The sequence below is a fragment of the Lissotriton vulgaris genome, chromosome 1_1, assembly GCF_964263255.1.
Source record: "Lissotriton vulgaris chromosome 1_1, aLisVul1.2, whole genome shotgun sequence".
Taxonomy (NCBI): Eukaryota; Metazoa; Chordata; class Amphibia; order Caudata; family Salamandridae; genus Lissotriton; species Lissotriton vulgaris.
In genome coordinates, this window is record NC_141685.1 from 2118106362 (window position 1) to 2118128316 (window position 21955).

Sequence of the window (21955 nt, forward strand, 5' to 3'; positions counted from 1 at the left end):
GATGGCGCAGCCGGAGCCGGCAAACAATATTAACTACTACTTACTGGTGCGGTGTGCCCCGGGCCCCGCTACTAATGAATGTGCGGCTGGATCTGCATCATCATCATACGCCGCTGTTATTTACCGTCTTCATCACGGAGCAGTGTGTATGATACGCTGTGTGACAACACTACTTAAGTCACTCAGTGGCAGGCCAAAGTACTTACTTCTTTGTTCAGTACTGTAGTAGTCTGTCTGTAATTCACCTCAGGCTGGCAGTCATGACGACGCTACAGCCGCATTGGTCATGACTGAGCCCACAGTGTCCAGTATAGCACTCTGCCTTGAGCTCGAGTTTGGTGCAGCGGTGGCACTGGGCTTCACCTGTCACGGCCGAACAGCAGCACTGCAGCTCCCAGCAGCGCCCGAAGCCTCAACGACTTAATATGCACGGCCATTATGCTGCTAAGAGTTTCGATGTTCCCGTCCGGTCCAACGAAAATTTTCGCAGGCAGCATCGCTTTTTTTATGCTGCGTCGCCGGGACGCAGTCAGCACACAACTCCATTCAAATTCCCAGCCGCTTCCTGCTTCTGACCTCACTTCCAGAAAGCCGTGGCATGGGCGGGAATTTCAATAGAGCCAGACTTGCAAGGGCGCCACCTGCAGTTCGTGAAAGTTCTAACTACTACTTACATAATGTCGGTTCTCCTTAGTTCTGGCGGTGAATCACGGCCCGTGCAGTGCTTAAATTTTAAATCGTAGCCTAATTGGATAAAATTCTTGGCCGGGTAAGGTTCGACAGACTAATATTTATCATTTTGGTGTCAGGGTGTCACCCTATGTAATGGTGTCACCCGGTGCGGTCCGCACCCCCCTAGTGACGCCACTGATTAGGTGAGAATGTCAATAGAGATGATGTGTGCTTGACATATCCTCATAAATTCCGAGTTTACAATTCCCCTATCTCAAGATGGTTTGTCAAAGTTTACCCAATACATTCCTGATAAGTACAAATTAGAAGGTTTGATAACATAGAACATTCAAGCTTTTCTAGTTTCCTAATGATTATCCTGTGCTAACACAATCACAACTCAATACATGAGGATTGTGATCTCATTTGTGTTGTGCCCGACTAAATAGCTCAATGAGATAGACTGAAGATGGGGATTACGGCAAACAAGGTTATGCTAGGGGTTAAACTGGCACATTAACAGGACTCCAAAACTGAAGGTGGCCATCACTCAAAAAATGATCCATTGGCTTGTCCCTCCCTTGGCTGACTGTCACAGAAAAAGCTATGCCTCCTAGATTGCTCCTTAGTGAATGTTACCATATGAGTAGGCCACTGGTAGTTAATATCAATGCTGTGGTTGGAAGATAATGGATCTAAAGCACTATAGAATGATGTCATACAGAAAGAATTAACAATAAATAATTCAATCAAACCTTAAGGCACAACTTTTTCACACTCCATTCCAAGAGTACCTATCTTCCAATAAATTGCTGTATTTTTAAAAAGCCTAGCAATACATTTCCATAGTCCAACGTTCATACAGCAAATATATAAATTAAATCACTATATGAAAATCTGAGAGAAAGGAGACAATTATGCATTGGTGGTGGTGACAGAAGAAAGAAACACATCCCCCCGTAAGTGCATTTGGGGAGTGTTAAACTAGTGTTCAACCATTCATATGAGTAACAAGAGTAATGCAAGGTACTATTAAACTATAGAGTGTGGTTATTTACAAAACCCACAATATTCACTTTTGCAATGTTATTATTTTATTAAATTGTTATGGTCTACATTCTGAAGAAAGTCAGCCTACTAGGATCTGTCACCGTTTGTCAATGGACTCAATTTCCACAAAATTTAAGTGTCCTCCCCATGTAGGCAAAACGAAAAATTGTATTTGAATGACAGATGTTAGGTTGGGTACAGTAAACAATAAAGGGCACAGCAAATAATCCCATTGAACCCAACAGAATAAGGTTGAGACTATCAAGTAAATGATGTAATTGTTCCGAATTACCTTCTGTACGAAAGTAGGCTTGCCACTTATTTACTGTGCCACAAAGCATCCTTGAAAGTAGTGACTGTCTTAAAGTAACTAATAGTCCATATTATGGATTTCTTCTGACCAGTGTAGCCAAAACACAATGCTGACACCGCCAGTAGCAACTATGTTAAACCCAAGGGCACCCAACAAATAAAGTAGCTGGAGATATTTTTCAGAGACCGTTTCCCTCAATAATGTACTTCATTGTGGGTTCAAATATTTTGGAGGGTAGGAATATTGTATTTCTAGTGGCAATTTACCAGATTGGAGTTATCCAAAGAAATTGTATTTCTAGGGGGCGTATCACTGCATATTTTAAATAAGTGCAATGAGCCATGTATTCAACAACGTGTTCATGGTTTGAGTAGTGGACTTCAGATTAGTTTCTAAAACGCTTTGTCTGTGAGGCAGTCTAGGTACCAAGGGGATACAGGCACATATTTTATTTTTGAGGCAGTGTGTCGAAATTGGGCATACAGGGAAAGGTTACTCTGTGGACTGCTGTGGAAAGTCACAGGCATGTGAGATCAGTTTATTGAACCAAATCATTCATGGTCATGACGTGGTTTTCTCGATCTGCTTTAGTGTGTGATTTTATGTTTCACATGTCTGTACACCATTTGTCTTAGAGACATAATTAAGAAGTGTGCTATTTCTAACAGTAGTGTGCTACATGTTCTTTCTCTTTGAAATGTTAACATTTCCCATATTCAGGATTCACATGTACATATTAGTGTACATTGAAGGATCACATAGGGACTACACGTATGCGTAAATTAGCAAGTGCCATGCTCTTCTCCACACCATATAATAAAACTAGCCATATAGTGGCATGGGCATAGTGGCAGACGTCATTCATGTGCAATACACATGCACTACATGGTAGGATCATACATGGAGGATACATGCGATAAATGTTTGTGTTGTGTGACTGACCATGCATAAATAAAAGGTTCTCGGAAATTGGAAGTTGGATCATTGAATCTTTAAATGAGGAAAAATGGTCTTTCTCACTATCTGAGTTAATTAAAACTTTTGATAGGACAAGAATTATAGTTAACTAGTAGGCAAGTCTATTCAAGATGCATGAAGATCATATCTTCATTTAGTGAGTCCTGTTCGAGTATGATAATAAAACATTAGGACTATGTTTTCATAACGTAAAGATTAGTATTTTAATATTTAGACTTGGTAATGAAATTGATCTGTAGCGTACTAATAATCATATTTCGGAATCAAGGTAATTAGTTCTAAATCGATTCAAGCTATACATACACTTAAGCTAGACATACAAATCTATCACATCTATCAAAAGTGTTACAAATACAGCGAGATTTCCGCTTGATGTGCAAGTGAAATACAAATTGTATGTTATATGCAAATTTAGCTTCATGAATGTTAATGCAGCCTGCAGTTTTATGCACCGGCTGTTGTATCTGAACTTTCAGTTATGAGTGTCAAGTTTTAGTTTTACTGTATAAAAATGGGAAAACTGGTCAATTGACAAGCTTGCCTTGACTCGCTATATTACACAGATGATGTTGGCCAACCTCATTCTTATTATTTTGAGGTCTTTGATAACATGTATTTAACGACTGCATTACTGAGCAAGACATCTGGCAGCCATGTAAACCAACAATTCCTAATCTTAAAAAAAAAAAAAACTAGTCTTTAAAAAAATTACAGAGAGAGCCATTTTCTCAAGTGATTAATTGTCCGTCTTGATGATGACCTAAAACTAACAGCAGGCACCCATGAAAGGGTTTTAAGATTGCATTTTTTGCTGAGTTTTATATAAATGGACATTGTTGCTTCGGGTGCTCTGCAAATTTTAACTGCATTTTTGCACTGAGGACGCTGATAAATAGTTTGATCAACATTTATGATCTCTGTTATATATGATGATTTCTTGAGTAATGTGCTTTATTTCAGTTTACATGGCTCACCTTTTGTTTTTATATTAAGGACTCTATTTGGAGTTTGGTGGAAGTGTACTCTCACAAACGTGACAGATATCCCGATATCCCGTCTGCCTTTTTACAAGAGCATTTGAGGGGGGGGGGAGATAGGGGGGAGGTTGCATGCAATAGGAGGCTGTTTTTTTTAGCTTTATGAGAAAAAATACTGACTGAGACTTGGGTGCTACTGTGGTCAAAGCCTCAAGCAACGATTCTAGCAGAAATTACCATCGAAAATATTGTGTTTGGTTCTCTCACACCTTTTGTCAATAAAAAGCCAGACATCTTATAATTAGGCACAACGAAATTAACGCATGTGTTAATATTGTTTGCAATCTGGGCCTAAATGGCATCACAATCCGTAGTTTTCTACAAACTATAAAATGATGTGCTCATCTAAACACACATAGGATATTGGTAGAGTTTTTAAGGTTACACACTTAGAGGGGAAGTTCAATAGATGCAGTGGAAGAGTCACCATTACTCGTCATACAACACACACTTTAGAGGGGTCGCTGTTCCGATCAGGAAGAATCAATGGGTCTGTTTTGATTGGATCATGGCCCACACTGAAGTACTATATCTTACTGTAAAAAGCATATATTGCCCAATGAGCATGTAATACATACTAATGGATTATTCCCAAACATAGATACTCTAAGAAGGAGGGATGTCTGCTTGCCTAGTAGTGGATCTACAAACCATCCACTAGGGTGGTGACTTTATTGTTATGTTCAACGCAACACTAAATAAATCCCCCAACACGGCAAGGCCGCTATCTGCAACAACAGAATCTCTATATGATAGTATGTACTGGTAGATCTGTCACCATAGAAACCCCGACAGAAGAGCTGGCTAGATATCTTAATTGTTGGTATCTCCTTTATTGGTGTTACTATGGAGCCTCTGGCCAGCATTCTTAGATGACACCACTCCCAGAGTGACCTGAGATTGGTGGCAACTATTCCTTAATAATGCTGTCCGGGGGCATTTTATTTTATAAGAAGGTACAGATAGTGACCTTTCCCTTGTCCATAGAGAGGGAGTTTGGTCTGGTAGCCTGTCAGGCGTATATGTTGAGATAAATTGGAGATTCTCCCTCTGCCCCCAACTACTACTCAGCCTGTGCTCTGTTTACCATTGCAATGACATGAGGAATGGGTGTGATACCTCAAATACATCTTCACAGAGATGTGGGAATTATACTTGGGGACAATTATGGTCCAGCAGTTCCAGGGATCCTTGTATCTTTGACTCAGATTGTGACCCTCCTTAAGATTATATTCTACCCAAGCTGCTGTATCTTTTTGTCACTATGCCAATGGCTCTGAATATATCCTTTGTTTAAAGCCTGCACACTAGGCTGACAAGATTCATAGTGGCAGGTTGTCAGTCGCATCTGAGCTGGGACATTATGACACAATAGTGCAACGATAAAGGATTTTGAGTCACTTACATGGAACAATATTTCTGGGTTGCACAGGCTCAGTTTGCGCTCTAATGGTATCACTCAGTGCCTTCCGTCTCTCACCTTGCAGTAGAAGCGGATGCGTTGTCCCCTTGTTTCTTAGTACGGGCTGGCCCCTTGTCTAGATCATCTAATCAGAACAGTATGGCATAAAACAAAAAAGCGATGAGTGATTTTCTTGAATTTATATTAGCAACCAGTAATTATTCTGGTGTGCAATATAGTCCATCTGTTTTGGTACTTCTCCAGTAGGAACAGTTCAATCTCAAATGCCAGGCCAGGTCCACTATGAATGGGATCACCAGCAGTCCCTGACTAGCTTTGGCCTATTTAGGTGCTGTCAGTAAGGTGCTTCTTGAGTTCTATGGCATAGGGAAGTAGGGAGGCCAAGCTATGATTGGCAGTAGTGCACTCTTGACATTAAGCCCCAAATGTTATAACGCTTTCTCATCATGAAGACGTGCAACCTTGTTGCGTACTCTTTCCAAGGACACTATACATACAAGCTTTGTATTTCCCAATGTGAGACTAGTCCCGTGGTGCAAATATATTAATTTCTTTCATAAAGCAGAAAATATTACTCAATCTCCATCCAATGTAGCCATCAAATGTATGTTTATGCATTGATTTACGTTAGATTAAATGGTTTCCAAATGAATGTTATATACATTGCTTCTGAAGACCGTTTAGTGTCACTTATATCCTCATTAATATTCAAAGGTCACAGGATGATTATACCTTGAACTTTTCTCCAATCAACATGTTGAGTCCAGAACATTTGTAGTTGCCCCAGTGCATTTCGGGGCAAAATGGTCCTTCATCTGTAGGTCAATGACCTGGCATAATATTTGCTACCTGCGCAAGCAAAATTAACAATAAATGAACATGCATTGTATCACAAACCTTGGTGCTATACTCAAAGAAATTCAACGAAATTGGAATAATATGGTTTTGAAAAACAAGTACTGCCCATAAATCACAAAACCGATAGAGTTCTATATTGATTTGCCCTAGCAGGACATGCTTCCTTGGTTTTAAATGCGTACTCAACATTTCTTCTGTAATAATTCTGAAAAGACACACGGCGGCTTCACTCTCAAATCAATATGGCTTACTACAGTGCATACTTTCACCAAACACTTTTGTATTAATGGCGATTGCAGAAATCGTTTCAAATGTGGTAACCAAGTCCACAACACTATACTGCTAGATGTCCTTAGCTTGACTTTATGGTAACTTGCAAAATATGGGCTTAGCTTGCAAGGACAGGAACCTGCCAGCAATGTGTCTAGCTGAGGATGAACAATTTACATGAATGTAACTATAAATCTCTCAGCTTTGAGGTGTGTAAAGTTTACCAGTCTGTGGACAGTTTCTCTTGCCCAATCGTCGCCTCTCTTTTTTTAACTCTGAGTAAGGGGCTCAGCGTGGAGAGTGTGAAGTGCACTAGTTACTAAAACAATTTGAACGCCCCTATTTGCCAACTACTTTATTATTATTATTTATATTATTTAATTTAAATAATCTCCATACATATATGTTTATTTTGCATAGGTTCCCAACTTGAAAAGCTGGAACATCTAGTAAGGAGTGGCAACATGTATAACCTGCAGTCCTCAGACATGCTCACTTAGAAGTGGCCAGCTTGTTATTGTGCTTCCTGTGGACATGCTCACCTAAAAATTCTACATACTGAGATCCTCCGAACGCGTTTCACCAATCACCTCTACTTTAATCCATGTGTGGTCCTCCTGCCTGCGTATCCGAATGCCTCAAAATCCCTTTGGAAGGGCTGCTGAGCGGGCGTAGTGCCGAGAAGCGGGGTGGAGTGGGGGCTGGGTGGATAGAGAGGTGGAAGGGAGGGATACAGGTCAGTGCGGATGTGAGTTTGGCGGTCCTGAGACAGCCGGCCATCCCCACATGAGTATGATAGCAGTGCTGCCCACCACCCCCACTCCTGACTGCCCCACGATGGCCCAGCCCCCAGGACGCAGCAGTGCAAGTTGAAAATTAAAATGTAAATAAATTGGTTCATTATCGGTATTATTTTTCAACTTTTTAGGTTGGTGTGGGGGGCGCTGCTCCTCCGCTATAGCGCCACTGACACTAGGGAGACTATGAAGTCTTGTGATACATTCAATCAAGCAGTTTGGGGTTAAGCAAAGTAGATATTTCCAATTCTTTAGGCGAGGCTTGATGTATTTTCTGATTAATTCTTACATTGAATTTATATAGTACAACACCGACTCATGCAGAGATTGTGGTGAGCACCATTTCTTAGGAGATTGAACTCTGATTGAAATGCATGCAGGATGGCATCCCCCTGTTCTATTCTTCATTCCCTGACATCACCCTGTATCTGTACCAAAATTCTGTAAGCGATTGCAGCTTGCTGTGCTGCCAGTGATTACACATATGTTATGTTACGTTATGGTTCTAGGATTTGTATGGTGCAGCTAATCACCAGTGAGGGTATCTAGGCGCATGAGTAGGCAAGTAGGTGTAGGACCAAGGTGTAGGGTGTCCACTCCACAGAGTTAGCCAAAGAACAAGGTTTTCAGCTTTTGCTGACTTAAAAAAATAAGGAGGAGTCTGTGATGTGTTGAGGGCGGTCATGCATACTTTTGGGTACGATGTACCCAGGGTAAGACAGCTGCCCTGATATTATTGGACCTCTCGGCGGCATTTGATACCGTACCACATAAACGGTTATTGGAAATTATTGCTGCGAAAGGTATCCGGGAAAATGCTTTAGGGTGGCTGCGATCCTTTATGCTTGAGAGAACACAACTAGTACGGATGGGTGATTTTTCATCCCCTCCCCGGAACATCAAATATGGAGTCCCGCAAGGGGCCTCTCTGAGTCCAACATTATTCAATGTGTATGTCTCCTCGTTGGCTGAAATAGGAAGAAAATGGGGTGTCGTAATCTGCTCATATGCAGACGACACCCAACTAATGATCACATTAGATGAGGGAAATGATTCAAAGGAGAGGCTATTAAACTGCCTCAATGAATTAGCCAATTGGATGCACAGCCATTGTCTTAAGTTGAATGCAGACAAGTGTGAAATACTATTGTTTGGCAGACACATACAGCTATGGGATAGCAGTTGGTGGCCTACATCTTTGGGTACCCCCCCCAGCCCGACAACAACGGCAAAAAATCTAGGTGTGACACTAGACAACACTCTGAGCATGAAAAATCTTGTACTGTCAATCTGTGGTAAAGGTTTTGCAGTCTTCAATCAATCAATCAATCAATCAGGAGTTTGTTAAAGCGCTACTACTCACCCGTAAGGGTCTCAAGGCGCTAGGGGTGGGGGGTGCAGGTTTCATTCCATCAAGCAGGGGTCTGTCGAAGAGCCAGGTTATGAGGTTTCTTGCGAAGATGGGGAGCGATTGTTGTCTGTCTGAGGTGGAGCGGAAGGGCGTTCCATGCTTTGACCGCGAGGAAGGAGAAGGAGCGGCCTCCCGATCTGGTCTTTGTGGTTCGGGGGACCTCGGCGTAGGAGAGCTGGGCTGATCATAGGGTCCTTTGTGGTGCGTGGAATTTGAGCCGGCTGTTCAGGTAGTCTTGAAAATGCTTAGACGAGTGTTCCCATGGATTCCTACTGAGTGCAAAAAGATTCTTGTCCAGTCCCTACTGATGAGCAGGCTGGATTACGGAAACTCCCTGTTTGCAGGAATGGCTGATTATTTGTTCTGTAAACTTCAGGTTGTACAGAATGCTGCGGCAAGAGCAATTTGCAACAAAAGAAAATTTGACTCAGCCAAGAGTTGCCTAAGAGAGCTCCACTGGTTGCCAATGAGGCAAAGAGCTACCTTCAAATTACTGTGCATAACATTTAGAACACTACATAATACAGGCCCATGCATCTTAAAAAACAAAGTGAAATTCTATGCACCATCCAGGAATCTGCATTCCCAAACTACAGCACGTGCTAGAACAACCCGTGTAAAAACAACAAGGATGGGTGGAAGGGCTTTCTCCCACCTGGCAGCAACCAGATGGAATGAGCTGCCCGCAAATCTTAGATTAACAGACTGCTACCTGTCCTTCAAGAAACATTTAAAAACATTTCTCTTCCCCAAGCCTGACTAAAACATCGATTCCACTATCTGCCTATCATTCACATTCACCACTGCCATTATAGCGCCGTGATATCCTAACTTAGGATGATTGTTAGCGCTTTATAAGTACTGTTAACATTAACATGTAGGAGACTTCTCAACCTCACTTTCTGCTTTTATGGATGCAGGTGTGTGCGTGATTGATAGTGCCGCTGAACACAGGGTCCAGATTCTATCCCAGGTCCATTTTATACCCTTTCAAACTTTGCGAATGTTCTGTGCTTACTCTAAAAGCCCATGTTCTCATTAAGAAGCAGAATTCTGTGGGACCTGGCCATGCAGGAGACCAAGATGACAGCCTATCGCGGAGCTCCATGAGGCGTGCATCATCATTATCAGATGACCCCCGGCTATATCAGCCATCACTGGGTCGAGAGGTGACTGTAAAACCCCCAGGGGGAGCCCGCTGAGGCATGTGAGCATTTGCGGCATATATAATGCACGCTTTCATAGTTGGAGGGCCTGTTCTCAAGGGTCAGGCTGTTCTCAAGGGTCAGGCTGCAACAGGGACAAGCCTAAGGCCACTTTCCTTCCCATCTGCCGCATTGGACGGGTAGGGTGTGTGTCTCCCCCGTTCCAGTAACCCTGTGAAGTGGCTGATTGATTCGTAGTGAGGCGATGGCTGGCCCACATTCACTTCTCCACCGCACAGCCAGATGAGTCGCTGAGGCGAGGCATGCTGCTGATCGGCAAACTGCTTCTGACACTAGACTCCTCATCCTCCCTCTCCACCCCTCTACATGGATGGGGCAGCCTGTGATATGGCGTCTTCGCACTGGGCTGGTCTGACATGAAGTGTCCCTACTTGTTTTCTATGCCTGATGCAGCTGTGGTGTGGTGGGTGGGTCCCTTCACTATGCCATTCATAGGCACTCCGGGCACATCATCCCTGTATTGATAGCTTTTTCTTGTCTTGTCCTAGCTTTGACACATCTATGGTAATGCCTTGTGTTGTCCATCCTATGGACACAGCTGCCAATGGCGTGAGGCACCCAAAGGTGCTACCTCTCTGTCACACATCCATAACCTAGGAACAACACTTCACCAGCCCACGATGGACAAAGGTGAACCCAAACAGAGGAAACTGAAATTTAACACCACTTGCACATCTCGCCACATGGAGGTGTCTGCTACAGTTGCGGAGGGTGCGGTTGGGGGAGAGGAGGTTGTGACTCCCGATGCATCCATCGTAATCCTTTCCGAGTTGAAGGCCAGGATACAGTTCATTGCTGCCGAGATTGACACAGTGACAAAGCGGTTGGACCGCTTGAAAGAAAGATTGGACATAGGTGTGGCTGGTTTGGATGGAGCAGAGCGCCAAATATCTGATCTTGAAGAATATACAACAGATACTACAGGGAAACTCACCAGGATAGAGAAACAGTTAATTACTGTTGCGGCAAAACATGTGGATCTCGAGGCATGCTCCAGACATAATAAGCTTGCATTAGAGGCTTAGCTGTATCCATACAGTACAGGTCGGATTGACACATATGTCAAGTCCCTCCCTTCTGATCTCTTCAGCTGAGATAACTTTACCACTTTTTTTCCATTAGAACAGGCTCACAGCTCCCTGGTCCCTGAACCGGCGCACCTCCCAATCCGATGTTAGCATGGTAATTAAATCTCTGAGTTCGTGCAATTGCCATGAGGGATGTTACCCCAAAACTGGTCCCAGGCGGCTTGTTTCTGGTCCAGGAAACACCTGGCTTGGCAGTTCGGGCTGGACTGTTCCCACGAGAAACAGGGTCAAGACTAATTTTCATATGGCTGGGTCTGAACTGGGGTGGCTAAGTGAGCTAATGAACAATGGTGGATTCAATCCAGATCTGTGACTGCAGGTGAGTGCCAGAAATGTTTCAGTGCTCGCTCCATCATCTCTCTGTGTTTCATGCGTTGATAGAGACATCCGCAGGAGGATCTGGTGGTGCAGGCTTGTTGGTCAATTATGTTTAAATTCTTAACTGAGAAATGTTTTCGGTGTGTTCCAAATCTGAATAGAGGTAGCATTTCACTATAATAATCTAATATTTATTACAATAGTAACGTAGAAAGGACTTTCAACCGGAAGATGTATATCACTCTGCCTTCTCAACTGTATTTCTCATACATCACAAGCTGAGTTTACTTGCACAGTATGGATATGAGATGTGATGAAGTTTATATTCACCACATTAAGTAAATTAGCTCTGTTCCCGATAACATTGGGTAGTTTAGTATCATTCCTAGATGCTTTGTGCTGTGCTTAAAAAATGCATCTTGCAAAAATCCACCACTTATCATCGGATCATATCCTGTCTTAATGCCCACTACACCAGAGTAATTCTTATTTAATTGCGTTCAGAAACATCCCATTTTTTGTGAGGCCACGACGTGGGCCAATCAACATTCTTCCTGTAAATACTTTGTAGGTGTAGGTTTGGGAGTAGATTAAAATGTGATTAGGAATTATGACAGAGTTGTTGCTCCTGATGCTTTGCCTGGATTTTGCTTTCCTATTTGGCTCCTGGTTCCCCACAGTATTTGAGCGAATACAACCTTGATAATAGTAGTAACATGTTATCATTATGAGCTATATAGTCCATTTGACTTGTTCTGGTGCCAGCAGCAAACTTAAATCCTTCCCAACCCCGGGGCTTCAGCGAAACTACAGTTACATCCAGGCAGCTAAATACATTTTGAACTAAAAATGAGATGTGTAACTGATATAAGGGAGACAGAGTTAGGAATACAATGCACATTTTTTGATCAAATGATTAACTAGGGGATACTTCATAGTCCTGGCTAAAAAAAAATTAAAGTGATGGTAATGCAAGACGTTTTAATGGACATAATATTGGTGTATAACTTTTTCTGTGGAGTTGTATCATTCACTAAATAATTGTAGACTTTTTTTTTACTAATCTGATTTACTGTGAAATAATTTTAGTCAATAAAAGGGTATTAGAATTTACTGTTGTATGATTGAGGTTTTTTATTTTATACATGTGAGATTTATAATGTTAGCCATGTTAGAGTATGCTTACATTTGTTGAGCAAAAGTTCAGGTATTTTCCATGATGAACGTTTCTATGTTTCTTTGTAAGTAATCGGGGTATGTTTCTCAGTTTCCCTTTTACTTATGCAGAAATAATTCTAAACTTGCAAGTTTGGTTTCATTTTAAAGGAAGAAACTCCCTCTGCACAGTTGTAAGCAGCGGGAAACGCCCTAACTCTGAAGAGGATATACAAAGCATAGGGCCAAAATTCCAGCGACAAAGCAGTCTTTAATTAGGTAAGTTACTGCATACGTGAAAACGATAAACTAAACTTTAATGTTGTGTTTTTCTGTACTGTTCATTCAGACAGTATAGCCTGTAGTTTAGATAGTATAGCCTCAGGGAAGGGTATTTACATCTACAGATTATTTCAACAACATACCGCAATACCTTGGAATAATACTGAGGGCAAGAAAAAAGACATGGTAGGAGTATATACATATATTGGTTCACTTTACTTACCTCCCTGATGTCATTTGAAAATTTAAAAAGTAAAATATTTATTTTCCCCATTTGCTTTATTTGGTATGAACAATCGCGCTTAATAATTCACTGCACCTGTTAAAGCCCTACGCGTTTCGAGGCATCTCTTCTCCAGGGGCCAATCAGAAGAGAGCATGCAGGCAACCTTAAGCGTGACTGTTCATACCAAATAAAGCGAATGGGGAAAAGCTTACCTGTTACTCGTGTGCGGCTCAATTCAAGGACACATCCACAACGAGCAAAATGTTACACGCGGCTGCCTTGTCGCAGAGCCAGCACTACCCCTGCGGGAGGAGGCCACGACGCTCATGAAGTATCGGGCTCATTTGTGGGAAACACAGAGTTGGATTGAGAACAGGAACGCTCCGCATTCATTCAAGAGAGCATCCATCCAGGACTTCATTTCAGGACTCCAACTCCCATAAGGCTATGTGCAGTCTCCTCAAAGAGCATCCAATCATGGGGCACGACATTGCTGAACAAGGAAAAGGTTCCCTGCATGCTCTCTTCTGATTGGCCCCTGATGAAGAGATGCCTCGAAACGCGTAGCGCTTTAACAGGTGCAGTGAATTATTACGCGCGACTTTTCATACCAAATAAAGCGAATGGGGAAAAGCTTACCTGTGACTCGTGTGCGGCTCAACTCAAGGACACATCCCCAATGAGCAGAATATATATATATATATATATATATATATATATATATATCTCAAGCTCCTAGTTGACACACGCAGTTTGGAAGGCACTCGAGCAGCTGAGTAAGGCTCAACCTTTTCCTTGAATCACTGGTACGGGCGTCCTGAAAGCACACTTTTTTGTAAATGGTGTAAATCCGTTCAGTAGTTTTTGAGATATTTAAAGATTTACAGGTATCAATATTTGAAAATTGTGAGATCTGATTGGCTGAGCTCTCCTGAGCACGAGCTTGCCTCTGATTGGCTGCCAACACTTCACACCAGGAAGTGTTTACAGCCATCTTGTGACTCGGTACGGCGGGAGAAAGAAAAAGGTTAGAGATGCATTCAAAACATGAAAAGGAGGCAGGGTAAAAACAACCTGACTCCCCAAGCCTGCTCAGGGGGTCCCTACCCAAAAAAAGCATTTTTTGTTTTTTGTTTTTGGGCAGGGTCACGCCGGTGCTTTGTTTTTCAAAACCCCCGGTTGGGCCAGGTCCCGGGGCGATTTCAATTATGTAGCGGGGCCCCCAAAGCCCTGTGGACCACCACCTCCCCGGGGCTTGAAAATTTATTCAAGGGGGCACGCAGCCTCCCCGCCACCTCCCTGGAGCTTCATTAAGATAAGGGTGGGGGCCTTGTGGGCCCCTCAAGTCCTGGGGACCGCCACGTTCACCTCCCTGGGGCTTCATTTAAATAAGGGTGGGGGCCTCGTAGACCCTTCCAAGCCCCGGGGACTGCCACATCCCTGGCGTTGTAATAATAAATAATTAATGGGGGGGTGAAGCCCCCCACACTGCCCTGGGGACCACCACCTCCCCGGGGCACTCTATATTTAAATACGGGGTCTGGTACGGGGCCCCCCGGGGCTTTACAATCGTTGGGAGGTGGCTGCGCGGCCCCTTTCCTGGAGCCCTTGATGGCCCTGGGGACCACCACCCCCCAGGGCCGGCTCTTACAATTTCCTGTGGTGCCCACCCCCGGGACATTGCCGTTTGCAATGACAGGGCGGGAGCCGCGCGGCTCCCACCCTGTCATTGCAAACTTTGCTTTGCTTCAACGAAGCAAAGCAGGGTTGCTTTTGAGCAAGGGAAGCTTCATGTCGGCAGCTCCCCTTGCTCAAAAGCGATGCCATCTCCAGCAGGCGGTGGGGAGCCCGAGGAACCGTGAGGGCATTGGGGCGCCCCCACAGCCCTCAACAGTAAGAGCCCTCTTCCCGTTTTCTTTTAAAACTTTTTTTTTAAAAAGGTCCAGGCCCTGGGGGATGCGGTTCTCAGGGCCCCAAAAAAAGTAAAAGAAGGAGGGGGGCCACACAGGCCCCTTCTAAAAAAAATAGCCCCCAAAAAAAGCTGACATCTCCCTGGATGCCTGCCTCCTCCCTGCACCACTCATCAAACGCGCCCCCTGTCTCATTGTAAGTTGGGGAATTAATTTCCCTTGAATACCGAGGGTCCCTGAGGGCCAAGTAGCCCAAAAGGTATCTCTAGTAAGCGCCACAGAGCTGGATTACAAAGAGGTGGTCTGAGGTCAAGCTCCTTTTTCCAACCACTGTGCAAACGTGCCTCTTGGCGCACTGCTGGTGGGGCGATGAGGATCTCTTGTGTCCTAAGGACCTCATGACATAGTAGATTTCATCCTCCGAGCAGCAGTGCGCCTTGAGCTGCGGTTGCAGAGTGGTGGGAAAAGGGGCGTGGCCTTGACCACCTCTCTGCAATCCAGCTCTGAGGCACTTACTGGAGGTACCTGGTGGGCTAGTTGGCCCCCTGGGACCCTCAGGTTTCAAGGGGACTTAATCCACCAACCCAGAACGCACCATGAGGTGTGTATGCAGAGTGGTGGAGAAAGGGGGCGTGGCATGGTATAGGAAGTTAGCAATCCTACTGTGTTGGACTTACTGGAGGTAACAGGAGGGGTAGTTACCCCTCCTGTTACCTCCAGTAAATCTTACACAGTGCAATTGCTAAGAGGTGTTCAGAGGCCACTGCCCCCTTGGCTGTTTATACATCAGTATATTATATAAATCTTTACTCTAATGTCATGGAGAAAGCACAGATTTAGACTTTTAGAATGTATGAACAGGATTCAGTGTAAGCACCCTTACCCCCTCACAAGGAGGATTTTCAGGAAAACCGCAGAAGTACCAGATAAGATCCAGAGATGGAATAATCTGCCTCCTATCTCAACTGGAAGGTCTTCTTATAGCTCTTCCGGGTTATTGTGATCCATTAATTGTCTGAAAAGTTTCAGTGCTCTGTCCATCATCTACTTGTGTTTGCTTTGTTCACCCTAAGTTGGCAGGGTATGCCCAGACATGGGCCCCTTGATAATTTTGCCACTGGATTTAAGCTAGCCTGGCTGATGAGGGCTGTTAGCCTGAAACCGGTCCCAGGATGCTTGTTTCTGCTCCAGGGACGACATGGATTGGCAGTTCGGGAAGGCCTGTTTCCATAAGGCACAGGGTCAAGACTAATTTGCATATTGCTGTTTCTGAACTGGGGTGGTGAAGTGAGCTAAAGAACAATGATGGATTCAACCCAGATCTGTGACTGGGGGTGAGTGTCTGAAAGGTTTCAGCACTCCGTCCATCATATCCTTGTGTTTGCTTTGTTTGCCCTAAGTTGGCAGGTTATGCCCAGTTGTGGGTCCCTTGCTCACTTTGACACTGGATTCAATCTAGCCTGGCTGATGACGGATGTTAGCCAAATACCGGTCCCAGGATGCTTGTTTCCGGTCCAGGGAAGACATGGATTGGCAGTTCGGGAAGGCCTGTTTCCATAAGGCACAGGGTCAAGACTGATTTGCATATAGCTATGTCTGAACTGGGGTGGCGAAGTGAGCTAAAGAACAATGATGGATTCAACCCAGATCTGTGGCTGAGGGTGAGTGTCTGAAAAGATTCAGCCCTCCGTCCATCATCTCCTTGTGATTGCTTTGTTCACCCTAAGTTGGCAGGGTATACCCAGACGTGGGTCTCTTGCTCACTTTGCGACTGGATTCAAGCTAGCCTGGCTGATGAGTGCTGTTACCCCGATACCGGACCCAGGATGCTTGTTTCCGGTCCAGGGAAGACATTCCTTGGCATTTCGGGCTGGACTGTTCCCATGAGGCACAGGGTCAAGACTGATTTGCATATAGCTGTATATCAACTGGGGTGGCTAAGTGAGCTAAAGAAGGATGATGCATTAAACCCAGATGTGTGACTCGGGGTGAGTGTCTGAAAAGATTTAGCGCTCTGTCCATCCTCTCCTTGTGTTTGCCATGTATTTATACTATTCACACTCAAACACATAGTTCCTCTATGTGAGAAAACATATACCCACCAAAACAAATAGAAACTGTGCCTTACTGGGAACTCCACTTGCCCCCCTATTAATATTTTTAAAACGACTAAACAAAAGAAACCAAATGTGAAAATCTTCACCAGAGAACATCTTTTCCAAGCAAAACTCTTCTTCTAAAAAAATTAATTACTTCTGATAAGCATTCCATGTATATTTAATCATACATGCATCGACATAAGAAATAGTTATTTCTCTATTATTGTTCCAATATGACCTCTTGATCCAGAAAAATAGATAAAGCAATGTTAGTTCAAGAGTAGGTATGTTGAAACAAAGTGTTGAACTCTAGATTTAATTAAGCAGTAACTTTGGTGTCCTTTTGACCTTCACACCAATTATATCTATATCTGATTTCAAACTGAGGAACATGGAAATAAAAAATAGAACACTCTGAACTGAATATAATTAAATACAGCTTTTCAGAAACTCAGCACTTTTATTGAAAGCACTCTGTAGATAAATCTTTAATCTAATGTCATGGAGAAAGCACAGACCTAGGGGCACATTATCAAGCACGGCGTTAAAATTATCGCCAGTTTAGCGGCAGAAAACTGCAGCTAACGCGGCGATAATGGGCTTGATAATATGCCCTGAAGAATTCCAATAGAAGCCCATGTTCACACCAGAACATGGGCTTCTATTGGAATTCTCCAGGGCATATTATCAAGCCCATTATAGCCGGTTTAGCGGCAGTTTTTGCCGCTAAACCGGCGATAATTTTAAACGCCACTCTTTATAATATGCCCCATTGACTTTTAAAATGTATGAACAAGAATTGGTGCATGCATCCTTACCACCCCACAAGTATGAGAATTTTCAGGAAACATCAGAAGTACCCGGTCAGAGACAGAATAATCTGCCATGCACCCCAACTAGAACTTTTAACCTTGATGCTTGTTTAAGTTGTAACAAAAAACAATATTTGAGTTAAGGAAGGGAGGTCTGCTCTTGTTGCAGCTTTTGCCTGTACCGCTGACCAGTATAGCTTTTTAAGGGTGCTTTTTGAAGGTAAAGATATCGTGGCTGCATGGGCCCATAGTTCGGGAGCCCCAATATATTCTATTGTGTGTTTGATATATTTATGCCAGAATTTAAAAAAATTCAAATTTGACAAAATGTATCTGGTAAAATTTAGATTTTACAAATCCCTTCTGAAGATGCCTTCCTTCTAGATATCCTATTTATTGATGACGCAGATGAGATACCTTAGCCCTCTTTAACATTGTTAGTGCACCAACTAACATTTACCAATAAATTAAAGATTTGTATTAACACAACAATGTGTAACATCTTTTATCCTAAAGTTCATATGAGATTACAGTATCTCTGTGCGAGGTCAACTAGCGGTGGGGTCACATTATAACTTCTCAGAAAAGATTAGTTGCAGATGTGTTTATAGCCTTGAGTTGTACAGATTAGCCACTAAATGCTTATTTCACAGGTAGGGATCATACTACTTACAGGTCGGGACCCAGAGAAAGCCTGAGCACAGGCGTGTCCCACCACTGGGAAAAGCCTGACAAATTCCAGCTGGGCCTGTCTCCATTTCACTTCCTCTGTTAAGACAGCAAAGGGGCTAGCAGGAAAGGGAAAAAGAGAAAACGAGACACAAGAACTAACACTATCAAAGTTGCTACAGTGAGCAATCTTTACTTCGTCCTCCGTCTTCAGTACCTTCTTGCTACATACATCCTGGAAGATTTACAACCATTCAAGGTAACTGGAGATACAGAAACTGCTACTAATACAGACGTGAAAAGTTCCGTTGAGGATGTTGTTTATTGTGACCTTGTCAAACGCAAAATTCACACTATATATTGACTACTAAAAAAGGCATGTAGCAAAGCCTATGTGTCAGCCGTGTATATTATTTTAAAAGGAGCAGGTTCTTGGAAGAAATGGAGGCCTTAGGTACATCCTTCTCTGAGTCATGGTCCCTTGTAGGTTACAAGCGGACTTTTGGAAGAATGCACTTACTTACTGCGATCCACATAAAATCTAAGGGGCATGTTAGCAAGAACCTCGTTAAAATTGTTGCTGTTTTAGCAGCAGGAAACTGCTGCTAAAACAACGATAATGGGCTTGCTAATATACGTTATGAAATTCCAATAGAAGCCCAGGTTAGATGTCCTGCACATCTAACCTGGGCTTCTATTGGAATTCTATCATGCATATTAGCAAGCCGATTATCGCTGTTTTAGCAGCAGTTTCCTGCCGCTAAAACAGAGATAATTTTAACAAGGTTCTTGCTAATATGGCCCTTAGAGCCTCTACACAAACACCACTGCTAATGTATAAGCTTCGTACAAAGAGAAAAAACAAAGACATTTGACACAAACCATGGAATGAAAAAAGGGCATCTTCTCAGCCTATTCTTTTCAATTTGTACACAAACAATATGTATGAGTATTCATGGGTGCATCTTTAAACATACAGTAAAGGTATTAATATTCCTTCTCTGTTGCAGAAGGTAGGAGGAATAGTATTCTTTGGAGCAAAGACCTGTGGCTTCTGTGACGACATAAATGCCTAGCATACAGATACTGAAAAAAACGTACACCTTCCACATTCAGCCACCCCTGGCCCCTGACAGCTGACCTAGGATACATGTCAACACAAGATTGAACTACAAATGTATGTATGTTCTAAACGGCAAAATGAACTAAAGCTGTATGAATCAGCTCCTTGATAGAATACAGAAAGAAGATCTGGCAAACACACCCATGAAGTACAATATATTGACACAAATGCAGCGAACTCACAAGTTTAAACTTACGTGAAGTACTAAACAGTGATCCAAACATTGGCATGGGAAAAGGCCACAAGCACCATTCTCTTTTACCCCTGCTGTAAGATCCTTCTCCAAGCTGTTCAATTGTGTTGTGTGTGTCATCTTAAGCATATATTGCTTTCATGAAGCGCCTCACTTCCTATGAAGTAAGATCTGTGGTTTACAAATATCATTGGTAAGAGAACAAATAGTCGAAAACTATCAAATTGTAAGGAAGGCCAATAGTCACTTTACCCCAGATTACTGCCAAACCTACCAACAGATTTAAGTGCTAGTAGGTGAGCTCAACCATATGGGTATATCTATCCATCGAGCTAAAGCACTTCCTTCTACAAACTGAGAACCTGAGATTTGGATTTGGATTTAAGTACCATGTCCATCCCTGGAAATGTACACAGAGTGTATTCTTAAGAACCATCAAATGTGATGTTCAAGCAGTGTTATATTGCAATAGTATCTCAAATAGCACTTCAACCTATATATTTGTAGGCCAACCTTATTTGGTGGGGCACAGAGCAAAACAACTTGCGAGACCCCTTAACCTAGGAATATTATCAAACTTGGAAGGAGGAAAGGGTAGATGATCTGCTAGCATTTAAATGTTGCAAACAGATACCTACAGCAGGCACATTAATCCAGTAACCTTTATCAATTGCACAACACATTTTTTGCTTAGAAAGAAGTGAAACGTATATGTATGATTCTCTCGCTCTCTCTCTCTCTCTTTCTATAAATATATATATATATATATATATTTTTTTAGTTCAGATATATTTTATTAAGTCATATAATTCACTTATACAAATTAAAGATATAAATGCAAAGAGAAAGTATACAATAAAATACATAAAAGAGACATTCCAAAGGAAATAAACTACAGACAGAACCAGCAATAATAAAATGTGCAACAATTGTTGATGTATGATAAACTAAAGGATGATAAAATGTTTGTTAATACAAAGTAAGTAAAGCAACGAAGGGAACTCATGGAGGTTTAGCGACTTCCTGTTGAAAGGGGGATTTAGGCAGAGAGTGGAGAGCACATGTATCAAAAAATGAGGTGACTGGTTCCCACAGCTGTTTTCGTTTTGGGGCCAAAGCGAGTGGATATTTTTTTTTTATATAGATATAAATATATATTATTTATACACACACATATATTTAAAATTCCATGCATTACAAACGAACAGGGTGCTGTATTGACATTGTCACATTTTCCCAAAACAACCTCTCTCTCTCCGTATTACCTCTCCTCCGGTGACCCCTCCTCCACCAAAATGTGTTTGTGAACACTGAGATATGCCACTCATAGAAAAATGTGCACATCCTTTCCTGTAGTATTACCTTTTGCAATGAGAGCCATCTGTGCTCCCTTTCCCACCACAGACAATGGGGATGACTGGTGTTGCAAAGCACCTCTGCTCTTGAGGTTGTAGTCATAAGGTCATACATAGACTCTTGCTTACGTTTACTGTAAGTAATTAATCAGGGGCATAGCATGGTCAGTAAGATTTGGGAGGGGTAGCTGGGTTTGAGCTTCAGATTTCCCAACAATCTCACAGATTAAAATACATTATACGAGAAGCAGGGCAGGAGGGGGGTCCAAAGGAGCAGCAGGAAGGGAGTGGAGTGCGGATCGTGAGGCACGCTTATAAGTCATTATTTTGTCAAATAACCATTTTTAAGACCTTAAAACAGAAACAAGAATATGTGTGTTTTGTCTGCATGTGTATGTAAAAATTCCAAGTGAAATCCGACAAACCCCTCACCATACCTGACTTAAAATAGCTGTACACAACTTTTTCCTACCGAATACATTTATTAGGGGGGTGTTACAACCCAAACAGCCTCCTGAAGCTATGCCCCTGCCATTAATATTATGTTGTAAGCTGGTGTGCAATGCCTTGCCTACAGTGGGGCCCAGGTCAATTGGCCATTACTTCACCACCTTTATGTCATTCCTAGATCAACTCCCCCACTAGCCCTGCCAGTGTTAATTATCTTTGCTCTATTACAGTTAAACAGTG

At 42.7% G+C, this 21955-nt stretch overlaps 1 protein-coding gene across 2 annotated transcripts in view; it reads left to right on the plus strand.

Moving 5' to 3' along the window:
• Nucleotides 1-21955, plus strand: part of CRY1 (cryptochrome circadian regulator 1) — a 126803-nt gene that overhangs the window by 95073 nt on the left and 9775 nt on the right. Inside the window, exon 12 of one of the 2 annotated variants that reach the window (XM_086921610.1) lies at nt 12768-12875. The exons of the other annotated variant lie outside the window; for it this stretch is intronic. Within the exon in view, the coding sequence (XP_086777736.1) occupies nt 12768-12871 (104 nt within the window). The 3' untranslated portion in view covers nt 12872-12875. The remainder of the gene's footprint in view (nt 1-12767; nt 12876-21955) is intronic. 2 annotated transcript variants of the gene reach the window in all.